At 38.0% G+C, this 12412-nt stretch overlaps 1 protein-coding gene across 1 annotated transcript in view; it reads left to right on the top strand.

Moving 5' to 3' along the window:
* GFM1 (G elongation factor mitochondrial 1) overlaps positions 1-11098 on the top strand; it is a 56809-nt gene extending 45711 nt beyond the window's left edge. Inside the window, exons 14-18 of the mRNA XM_058188350.1 lie at positions 620-782; positions 1462-1606; positions 3442-3602; positions 9579-9632; positions 10730-11098. Coding sequence (XP_058044333.1) covers positions 620-782; positions 1462-1606; positions 3442-3602; positions 9579-9632; positions 10730-10861 — 655 coding nt within the window. The 3' untranslated portion in view covers positions 10862-11098. The remainder of the gene's footprint in view (positions 1-619; positions 783-1461; positions 1607-3441; positions 3603-9578; positions 9633-10729) is intronic.
* The last annotated feature ends 1314 nt before the right edge of the window (positions 11099-12412 follow it).

Raw genomic sequence — 12412 nt, forward strand, 5'->3', positions numbered from 1 at the left:
AGGGCTTTGTAGTGTGGTATTAGTACTTCACTTGATCTTGATTGTATTCCTCTGCTAATGCAATTTAGGATTGCGTTGATTTGGCTTGTTCCTTGAGGCATCTGGACGCAGGATTTGCTCTTGACCGAAGCTTCCCCAGAAAGTTACTGCAAATTGCAGTCACACTTTCAATGCATTCATTTAATGCATCCTTCTGTTCAATTCTACGTTGTGTGCAAAGAGAGAAAATCTGCTTAATTCCCTGTTAGCTTCTCACATAAGCCAAAGTCATTGTAAAGCTATTGCGTAGTTATTTACAGGTTATAATAACCTATATATAAAAATTTAGATGGCCCCCTAAAACAAGTTTTTTAAAATGAAATGTCTTAATAATAAAAATACATGAGTACTAAGTGCAGCAACACTGACACACCCAGAGAGGGAGCCTGGACTGTTCACTTGTATAAGAAGTTTGTATTTGAAAATTGCCTGCAGGTTTGAAGATCACACAGACGGATCACAATGCTGTTTGTCTTCATAACCATTACACATAGTAATGTGTATTACTTTACATTATATTACATTAAACAACAGGAACAGATGTGATTTCCCTGTAGCATAATATTTTCATTTTTTGCAGGTTTGATTATACTCACAAAAAGCAGTCTGGTGGGGCAGGCCAATATGGAAAAGTAATAGGGTATCTGGAGCCTCTAGAACCAGAGAATAATACCAAAGTGGAATTCCTTGACAAAACAATTGGGACAAATATTCCAAAGCAGTTTATTCCGTGTATTGAAAAGGTAATGTATATTTATTTTAGTTTTATTACATTAAATATGATTGCAGACAGGCCCCTATACTGTTATAGTTTTCCTTTTAGAGCATAATTACTTTGAGGTACAATTCTAGTGGGTGGTGAGATTTCCTTTCAAGTCAGAATGATGAATTAGATGCAAATTTTAAGCAAACACTGGCAGTTTTGGAAGTTGTAGATATCTGGGGAGACCACTATAGTGCTTGAGTTCATCCCTCACTTCTTAGGATTTTAAAACCATGCAAGGGCATCTTCAAATGTCTCATTTCTTTTTTTAACAATAACCTAATTTTACAATATGTACGTGGTCTCTAAGAATCAGCAACAACTTGATGGCACATAGTGATTTAATTTACAGTATGTCGCTATCTCTTAAAGGTTTCATTTTATTTTCAGTGCTGGACATTGATGTTCAGCCTAATTATGTTCTGATTGCAAATCACTGCTTTGAATCGTATTTTCTATATGTATATTTTCAGTAACATTCAGCCTGTTAAAGCCTACAGCAGGGGTCTCCAACCTTAACAACTTTAAGACTTGTGGACTTCAACTCCTGGACTCTGGGATTTGAAGTCCACAAGTCTTAAAGTTGCCAAGGTTGGAGACCCCTGAGCTACAGCATCGTTTGGGTCAGAAATCACTAATGGCCAAGTCTTGTTTTATAGGGGTTTCGTGATGCATGTGAGAAAGGCCCATTGATAGGTCACAAGATTTCAGGGGTCCGATTTGTCTTGGAGGATGGAGCTTCTCACATGGTGGATTCTAATGAAATGTCTTTCATCCGAGCTGCTGAAGGTGCCATGAGGCAAGGTACTAAGAAGTTTTCTTTCAAATGCTTTCTCTTCTTCTTTTACTGTTCTTTATAACTTATCCATAATACTTATACAGGTAATCTTCAACTTATGGCCGTTCATGTAATGATTATTTAAAGTTACAAGGGTGCTGAAAAAACATCTGGTCCTTGCACTTATGAACATCACAGCATCTCCATCATCATGTGATAAAATTTGGGCACTTGGCAACTGGCATGTATTTACAATGGTGGTAGCATCTTAAGAGTTGGATGATGGCCATTTGCAACTTCCCAGGCAATTTCCAACAAGCAAAGCCAATGGGGGAACCTGGATTTGCTTAACAACTATGATTCATTTCATGACCATGTGTTTCGCTTAGTGATTGTGATAAAGGTCATAAAATTGGATGTGACTTACTTAACTCCATTGCTTAGCAACAACAGTTCCAGTCCCAATTTATATCTTTATATCAATATTTAAAAACAGGATAGTTCTTTCTATCCAAACCAACCCCACACATCAAGCATCTAGTTCTTTTATTTTTATTGCTATCCACCAATTATGACTTTAGACTTGTCTTTATGTTTTGAAGAATTTCATTTCTTTCCTATTTATATCTGCTTATCATGATTTCCCCCGTCTTATTGTTGCAAACATATTTATATTAATAAGTGGATGTAAGTTCCATAAAATGATTGAATGTATGAATGATTGAATGTGCTAGGAAAGTTTGTAGATCATCTAGTGCAGCCCTGTAAAGAAATAGGAATCCACTAAGCAGTCTTTAACAAGCTTGGTGGGCATGGCAGGGAGAGGATACTGTAAAAATTCAATTCCGTCCCCAATCCAGGGAAAGGTTACTGTAAAATCCCCATTTCCTCCCGATCAGCTGGGACTTGGGAAGCAGAGAATAGATGGGGCTGGGGCCAGTCAGAATCTTTACTACCAGTTCTCCGAACTACTCAAAATTTCCGCCACCGGTTCTCCAGAACTGATCAGAAACTACTAAAACCCACTTCTGCTCTTGATTCTAAGTAGGACAGTTTACTGTTTATATTCTGCTTCTTCCAACTGGCATGGCCATAAAACTTCCTGTCTTGGGGTATTTCATGCAACTGTTTTTCTTTTTTTGTTTTTTTTACAAATGATGGGTTTTTTTTAATTACTACTCAACTTGATGTGAAAACAAGTCTTTACATACTACCGTTCTATATAGATATCCATTCATGATATTAAATTTACTTGCCGCCTTTCTCACTACAAGATGACTTTCTGTGATGATGATTTTATATAGTAAATATCAAAGGCATTTGACTGTATAGGTCCGTGATGGCAAACCTATGGCACGTGTGCCACAGGTGGCACAGAGAGTCCTCTGTGCAAGCACGCCAGCTGTTGCTTCATCCCAGCTCCATTGTGCATGCGTGGGCACCTCCCGCCAACCAGCTGGTCTTTGGGTCTCTGCTGCACATGCACGGGGGGTGGGATGCATGGGGGATGCGTGCGCATGCATGGGGCACATGCATGGGGGTGCAGGTTGGTACAGGAGGCTTTTCAGGCCCAAAATGGGGCATGGGGGAGCCTCTCACATCCCCCATGCCCCATTTTGGCTTCCAGGTTGGTGCAGGAGGCTTTCCAGCATTCCAGAAAGGAAAGCCTCCTGCACCAACCTGGAAGCCAAAACAGAGTGCAGATAGGGTGGGGCACAGTCACAGGGGAGCACTCACATTGCATTTTGGGGGTTCTGGCACATGCATTCACATGCGTGTGTGCACACTTTGGGTACTCAGCACCAAAAAGGTTAACCATCACTGGTATAGGTGTTGTATCATGTCTTCCTTTTTAACTCAGCTCTGAAAGAGGCAAGAATGTGTATTCTTGAGCCCATTATGGATGTGGAAGTCGTAGCACCAGCTGAATTCCAAGGACCAGTCATGGCTGGGATTAATCGCCGTCATGGTGTTATCACGGGGCAAGAGGCGGCTGAAGACTATTTTATTCTTACTGCTGAGGTATGTGTATACTACTGTCATCTGAAGCAGGGGTCTCCAATCTTGGCAACTTTAAGGCTTGTGGTCTTCAACTCCCAAAGCTGGCTGAGGAACTCTGGGAGTTGAAGACCACAAGCCTTAAAGTTGGCAAGGTTGGAGACCTCTGATCTAAAGTTACTGTTCAAATAATGATTTTATTCATATCTATTTACCAGAACACTTTCTGTAACAAAACTGAACAGTTAAGTTATTAAAATATTAGCTATTGCTTCTGTTATGCGTCATGGCTCACTCAAGACATCTCCATGAATAAGCAGAAACAACAATTGCTGTGAAGAATGAAAGACCAGTTGAGTAAGCTGGTCCTTTGAAGCACTCTGGAGAGTAAGAACGGGAGATCGGTCTTGAGTGCTCTCATGGCAGCTTCTTGTGAGGAGACCATAAACAGCAGTCTCTTGTGAGTTTAAGTGCCAAGAAGCAAGGAAGACAATGTCTTTACTCTTACCGGTAGCAGAGCATTTACATAAGTACATTAAGCCATACCAATTTACTTTCTAATCACATTTGGAAATGTTCGATTTAACCATCTTATCAACATTTGAGACATTCAAAATGGCAGGGTCAATTTTTATCTTCTTTGGATTTAAGAAATTTTAAACCAAGAATTTAAAATATATAATTGGTAAAAGGGGAGGAAATTAATTTTAAAAAGTTTTAAATGGATTGAGAGACCAGGGATATTTGGAATATTGGTTATTTTTCCTGAAAGATTTGAAAAACATATGAAAATCATATAGCTATAGGAAACTACTGAAATGGAGTTAAACCCATATAGGAATATGGCTTAATGAAGGTTACAGATTGACACTTGAGGGAAAATCAGGCAGAAAAGAATTAAAATGGCTAAGCCAGTTATAACTTTTTCTTACCTTGAAAGGTTTTTTGATAACTGGACTGAGATATTACCCTGTTTCCCCCAAAATAAAACACCCCCTGATAATAAGCCCAATTGGGCTTTTGAGCGCATGGCAATAAGGCCAAGCGCTTATTTCAGGGTTCAAAAAAATATAAGACAGGGTCTTATTTTCGAGGAAACATGGTAATAATTAATATCTCGGACTGGATACAATGCATTTTTTAAGAAGATGATGAAAAAATTAAACTTTTATTTGACATAGACATTAGAGTTTGAATGTATGGAATGTATACCAAAACGTGAATTCAAAAGACAAATCAAGAAAAGGTTCTAGATATGGAACAGTTGTGGGGAAAAATCTTGGATGATGCTGAGTTACTTATTTTTTAAAGTAAGTTCATGAAAACTTTGAAAATCCTACTTGAATACTGAAGATTGATGATGGAATGATTTAAAAATTAAGATTTGTGAAGAACGAAATGAAGGAATATAAAGTTGGACTATTTAATCAGAGCTAAATTATTTATTTTATATTTCTGGTAATTCCTAGTGGATTTTTTTTTTCTGAATCAGGACTAAAAAGATGATTTCTGGATTTCATATAGGTAAAAATTAGGCTAGAGGAGAAGTGTTATTTTTTATTTGTAACTTTCAAAGCGAGCGAAAAGGTGTTAGCTTATGCTTAGTGTAAAGATTGAAAGCCATATATTTATTATTGGGGGTGGAGGGTGTTGCCTTTTTCTTTCCTATTTTTTTCCTACACCTTCTAAAAAATTTTTTTCCTTCTTGTTAGTTTATGGTAGTTTTTACTATGCTTATGAAAAACTTTTTAAAAATGGGTGTGGTGGCTCTGTGGTTGGAACGGAGGTCTGATGATCATCAGGCCTGGATTTAAGACCTGGGAACTAAGTAGTGGGGTGCTCCAGCAATTGCCCACCTAGCAGTTTGAAAGCATGAAAAATGCGAGTAGATAAATAGTTACCATTTTGGTGGGAACCTGGACGGAAGAGGGGAGCCTCCATTGGGCATCTCTTGGGCAATGGTAATTCACTGGCTAATTTGTCTCAGCCAGGAAGTACCTTGGTGGCTGCTTCCAGGTCTCATTGGCTGCCGAACATCTACTGCTTTTGATGCAGAAGACCTGGCTTTCTTTACATTGCCATATGCTAAATAAGTAAACTTCAATTAAAATTAGACATTAACTGTTCATTTTGGCACTTTTATTATTTAAAGTTCATTTGCTAATGCTTTCATATGAATGATGTGTGGAAGAGAGCATCAGGGTTATATTTTTATAATACAGGAAATCTAGATTTCCAGGATTGGTTCACACACCTCTGAGTCTGAATCCTTGGAAGAGGAAACTATGGAATCTTAGAGTTCATACAGCAGGACATATAAATAACTTGATGTTCCTCCCTTCTTTCATTCTTTCTTCTCCTCCGTGCTTCAGAAGCTGGGCGTGTGTGCGCGCCTGTGCCTAGTCCCCTTCTCTTGGCGCTGGAAGAGAGAGAGAGAGAGAGAGAGAAAGGAGGCCGTTCCTCCCTTCTTTCATTCTTTCTTCTCCTCCGTGCTTCAGAAGCTGGGCGTGTGTGTGCGCGCCTGTGCCTAGTCCCCTTCTCTTGGCGCTGGAAGAGAGAGAGAGAAAGGAGGCCGTTCCTCCCTTCTTTCATTCTTTCTTCTCCTCCGTGCTTCACCGTGCTGGGCGACCTGGAGCAGCTGCTCTTCAGCCAGATGCTCGGTGAGTCAGCCTGCCCCTTCCTTCCGTGGGGGTCTGCCTTGCTGGTGAAGGTTATTGGGGCTTTTGAGCAAGGGAGGAGGAACGCGAGCACCGCCTTTCGCGCTGGCATTCCGGGATTTCCCTTTGTTTAGAGCTGGGAATCCTCCTTCCCCCTTTTGCACTCCCTCCCTCCCTCCCTCCCTCTCTCTCTCTCTCTCTCACACACACACACACACACACACACACACAGACTTCTAAAGTCGATTGGCACAATGCTAAGCAAACACAGCAGTGGGTCAAGGGTGAAGGGCTAGGAACCTGGCAGGTGAAAGGTTGAGCGACATGAAAGGCAAAGACCACAATTGTTTTAAGAAAGAAGCTTTAGCAGGGAGGGGGGGATGGGAGGGTGTTTTAAGTTTTGGCAAACAGCCAGGCCAACTGTATTGGAGAAGGTCACACAACTGGCCTTAACATTTTAGCTGCTGTCTTTTTCCTCACACTTGGGTTTAATGATATTAGAGACCCTTATTGCCCTGCCAAAAAAAAAAGAGCCACCCCAACGCCTATGAAAATTAACCTTCTCTGCCAAGAGACACTGTGCAGGGTATTTTCACTATTGGTGTGCATACAGGCTTAGATTTGTGCTGGGTTCTTAGTGCTTAGAGCACTGACCTTCAGAGGCACCCTGGTCCCTTGGAAGCTAAAGGAGGACTCATTTTCATGCTTGCAGTTGTATTGTCAATTTCTGTGAGACAATGTTGTTGAAGTAACTCACTCACTCATTCATTCATTCATTCATTCCTTGTGTGTCCAATCACACTTAGGCAATAAAATTCTATTCTATTCTATTCTATTCATTCATTCATTCATTTTATTTTGTCAAATACATATTAAATAATTATATAAATATAAGCATGAATTGAATACATAAAAGGAATACAACTAAAGGGAACATTAGGACAGGGACGGTAGGCACGCTGGTGCTCTTATGCACGCCTTACAGACCTCTTAGGAATGGGGTGAGGTCAATACTAGATAGTCTTTGGTTAAGGCTTTGGGGATTTTGGGAAGAGACCACAGAGTCAGGTAGCACATTCCAGGCATTAACAACTCTGTTACTGAAGTCACATTTTCTGCAATCTAGATTGGAGAGGTTCACTTTTAAGTTTGAATCTATTGTGTTCTCGTGTATTGTTGTGGTTGAAGCTGAAGTAGTCATTGATAGGAAGTACATTGTAGCAGATAATTTTATGAGCTATGCTCAGGTCATACCAAAGGCGGCGTAGTTCTAAATTTTCTAAAGCTGGGAATCCTCCTTCCCCCTTTTGCACTTTTATTGTTTTTCGTTCAAATAAATATTCATGTTATTTTACTTGGCTCTATCTTTATTTTTTACATTGACCAGTAGCTGCCTCATTTCCCACCCTCGGCTTATACTCGAGTCAATAGTTTTTCCCAGTTTTTTGTGGTAAAATTAGGTGCCTCGGCTTATATTCGGATCGGCTTATACTCGAGTATATACGGTAATTGATCTTGTTTAAAGTAACAAAGTAGAAAGAGAACCTGAAGGGAGTGGAGGAAAGGGGAAATGGGAGGGAAGGGAAAGGAAAGGAAAGGAAAGGAAAGGAAAGGAAAGGAAAGGAAAGGAAAGGAAACTAGCCAAAAAAAAAAAGGAATAGCTAGGGAATGAGACTGAATAATTTATAGAAGAGATAATGAGTCTTTACCCTAAGTTCTGCCCCCCTGAGATTTTCATCTGGTCTGTTAAACAAACCCATCTGATTAATAGTGCTGCAGATATTAGTGCTTGACTAATAGTACTGTCACTGTTAGCCACTTTAAACATATTTTTCCTTTGAACTTCAAGGACAAAGTTGGATTTGTGCAAAAGTAGCATAAACAGATTTTGTATTCATGCAGAAGCTCTTTCTTTGCCTACACCTATTTTTTCCTTTTGTGTTGACTCCTGGTGAAGAAGTGTATGTGCTAGTTGGACAGCTCTGGTTGGTTCATTTAAAACACAACTATCTGTACCAGATGATCCACCAGAGCAGATAAATGTTTGTAAGCCATCCAAGGTGGCCTCTAGACAAGATGAGCAGCACATAAATAAATATATATATAAATAATTAGACTCTGCCTATGGTTTAAATCTTTTTTATCACCCTTAGTTAAAAGGAATGAGAAGAGAAAGTGAAGGAAAAGGAGTGCAGACACAAAGATGTGAATAGAGAAAGGCTAGAAGCTGATATGAAAATCTAGCTTTTTATCTCTAGGAGTGTATGTATTTCAAAGAATTGCAGTGCCTTTTCAAATTGTAAACTCAGTTGCTAGTCTAGTTATCAGCTACTTACTGTGTCAAACTACACTTGTAAATTTCTCTTCCACTATGCAATGCATGTAAACTAGCACTTTACCATTTGACAATCGATAAATTGTTTAAATTATTCATAATATGAGAATATTTTCTCTTTAGGGAAAAGGAGAATACACAATGGAATACACTAAATACCAAGCCTCTTCATTCAATACACAGGAAGAATTAATTAACCAATACCTTGAATCAACAGGACAACTTCCTGGGAAAAAAGGCAAGGTCAAAGGTTAAAGCACCTTCAGATCGGTCCTATACAAGAAACTGCCCACAAGCTGTATTTGTTACAAGACTTACAATTGAACAAATGAAGAAAATTCAGAGCAATTTCATCCTGAATCAGTTTTGACTTTATTAAAAGTCATGAAAAGACTGTTGTTTGTACAGAAATTCCATGAATGAATCACCATCTTAATTTATATTAAAATGTTTTGTTTTAGGGGCTTGATATTAAATTAAGCTGAAAATTTTCTTTTCATCTTTCTGTCTCCTTCAACCTCACCATAATGCTCTTTGCATACCTCTTTCCAATTTTTGACGCCTTCCCTTAATTAATCAAAGAATCAAATGCAGGAGAATTAGCAGATCTCTACCCAAGTTTTTTGATAATTGCTACCGAGTCGGAATTGGAAGAAGACTAAATAACCTTTCCCTGAACTTGAGTACACAAGGCAAATCTGTAATGTAACATGAACATTTGAAAGATATGTAATAAGTTTAATTTTCTAATATACGTGAAGATAGATTGTGAAACAGAGTGAGTTTTCCCCCTTTCCCTTCTTCTAGACATTGCGCAGCAAATAATATATTTTAATATTATTGACTATTTTTCCATACCTTGAATTCATCCTAAGAAGCTAACTTTTACTGTGCAGTTAGTGGTAGGTGTGTAAGTGACTTGTAAACCCCAATTTGTAATTTTGTGGATGTTTCTTAAATTAAGAGAAACAATTATTACTAATTCTCTCTCTCTCACTTTTTCCTTAGGTGGCATTGAACAATATGTTTGGATATGCTACAGAACTAAGGTCGTGTACAGAGGTAAGTGAGCAGATACTTTCTGAATTTGTCAAAGCTATGTTATAGTTTTTCAGCATTTATCATTATCTCATTCAGGTCATTTTTACTATAGGACATGCCATTTTTTTCAGTGTTGGTATAGATGCAGATTCTGAAAATGAATAATTAATCTTGTTTAAAGTAACAAAGTAGAAAGAGAACCTGAAGGGAGTGGAGGAAAGGGGAAATGGGAGGGAAGGGAAAGGAAAGGAAAGGAAAGGAAAGGAAAGGAAAGGAAAGGAAAGGAAAGGAAAGGAAACTAGCAAAAAAAAAAAAAAAAGGAATAGCTAGGGAATGAGACTGAATAATTTATAGAAGAGATAATGAGTCTTTACCCTAAGTTCTGCCCCCCTGAGATTTTCATCTGGTCTGTTAAACAAACCCATCTGATTAATAGTGCTGCAGATATTAGTGCTTGACTAATAGTACTGTCACTGTTAGCCACTTTAAACATATTTTTCCTTTGAACTTCAAGGACAAAGTTGGATTTGTGCAAAAGTAGCATAAACAGATTTTGTATTCATGCAGAAGCTCTTTCTTTGCCTACACCTATTTTTTCCTTTTGTGTTGACTCCTGGTGAAGAAGTGTATGTGCTAGTTGGACAGCTCTGGTTGGTTCATTTAAAACACAACTATCTGTACCAGATGATCCACCAGAGCAGATAAATGTTTGTAAGCCATCCAAGGTGGCCTCTAGACAAGATGAGCAGCACATAAATAAATATATATATAAATAATTAGACTCTGCCTATGGTTTAAATCTTTTTTATCACCCTTAGTTAAAAGGAATGAGAAGAGAAAGTGAAGGAAAAGGAGTGCAGACACAAAGATGTGAATAGAGAAAGGCTAGAAGCTGATATGAAAATCTAGCTTTTATCTCTAAGTGTATGTATTTCAAAGAATTGCAGTGCCTTTTCAAATTGTAAACTCAGTTGCTAGTCTAGTTATCAGCTACTTACTGTGTCAAACTACACTTGTAAATTTCTTCCACTATGCAATGCATGTAAACTAGCACTTTACCATTTGACAATCGATAAATTGTTTAAATTATTCATAATATGAGAATATTTTCTCTTTAGGGAAAAGGAGAATACACAATGGAATACACTAAATACCAAGCCTCTTCATTCAATACACAGGAAGAATTAATTAACCAATACCTTGAATCAACAGGACAACTTCCTGGGAAAAAAGGCAAGGTCAAAGGTTAAAGCACCTTCAGATCGGTCCTATACAAGAAACTGCCCACAAGCTGTATTTGTTACAAGACTTACAATTGAACAAATGAAGAAAATTCAGAGCAATTTCATCCTGAATCAGTTTTGACTTTATTAAAAGTCATGAAAAGACTGTTGTTTGTACAGAAATTCCATGAATGAATCACCATCTTAATTTATATTAAAATGTTTTGTTTTAGGGGCTTGATATTAAATTAAGCTGAAAATTTTCTTTTCATCTTTCTGTCTCCTTCAACCTCACCATAATGCTCTTTGCATACCTCTTTCCAATTTTTGACGCCTTCCCTTAATTAATCAAAGAATCAAATGCAGGAGAATTAGCAGATTTCTACCCAAGTTTTTTGATAATTGCTACCGAGTCGGAATTGGAAGAAGACTAAATAACCTTTCCCTGAACTTGAGTACACAAGGCAAATCTGTAATGTAACATGAACATTTGAAAGATATGTAATAAGTTTAATTTTCTAATATACGTGAAGATAGATTGTGAAACAGAGTGAGTTTTCCCCCTTTCCCTTCTTCTAGACATTGCGCAGCAAATAATATATTTTAATATTATTGACTATTTTTCCATACCTTGGAATAAGCATGTATAGAATTGTCTTAATAAATTATTTTTATACATTTCTTCCCTTACAAAATAGATTGGAATGATTATTATATAGTCAGTGGGCTTAACACACCTAATGAAACAATACTGCAAAAATAAAATAAAAGGCTCATTATTTTATAAAAACAAAACTGTTGAGTACTGAAGCTTCCATACCTTTGAGACATCACTACCAATCAAAACGGTATAGTCAAATTCAAGTGTGTTACCACGTACCTGGGTAGGAAGGGAAAAAAAACCATGGTTGGAATAAAGGCTGGACAAGATAATTATATTTTAAACAGCATCTTTTTAGCATTCGGGCATTATGCTGAGATCAATGTTGTATTGCCAACCTTGGCAACTTTAAGACTTGTGGACTTCAACTCCCAAAGTTGAAGCTTTGCTGGCTGAGGAATTCTGGGAGTTGAAGTCAACAAGTCTTAAAGTTGCCAAGTTTGGACACCCCTGTTCTACAGCCAGACACATCAGTTACTGACTGAAATGAGCTCAAGGCAGCCTAAGGGTGTGTTGTTTCAGTTGCCATATGTTAGCTATTGCTAAAATGCCGGTTGCCTACGAAGAAACATGTCTGATTTCTCGGAGGAACACCCACCCAAAAATTCAGCCTATTTGTACAAAGGGAATTTTGTCCCTCCCCAATACCTCCCATATGAAGAGAACCGTGCAATTTCTACATCTACTTACATATTCAGTTATTAGGAATGGTGGACTGTACAGGCCTGCAGGGCCATCTGAATAAAACTTAAGTGCTTAAAATGACATTTTATCTGTCTCTTAAAATCTTAAGAGCAAGAAGCTTTCTCATAACTATCCTAATGTGATGCAAGGAGAATGAATAATTTTGGCTTCATATGAAGTAACTTGTATCCAGGGGGCCATAAGGAGATATCTATATCATTTCCTGGTAATAG

This window comes from Ahaetulla prasina, chromosome 6 (genome assembly GCF_028640845.1).
Source record: "Ahaetulla prasina isolate Xishuangbanna chromosome 6, ASM2864084v1, whole genome shotgun sequence".
Taxonomy (NCBI): domain Eukaryota; kingdom Metazoa; phylum Chordata; class Lepidosauria; order Squamata; family Colubridae; genus Ahaetulla; species Ahaetulla prasina.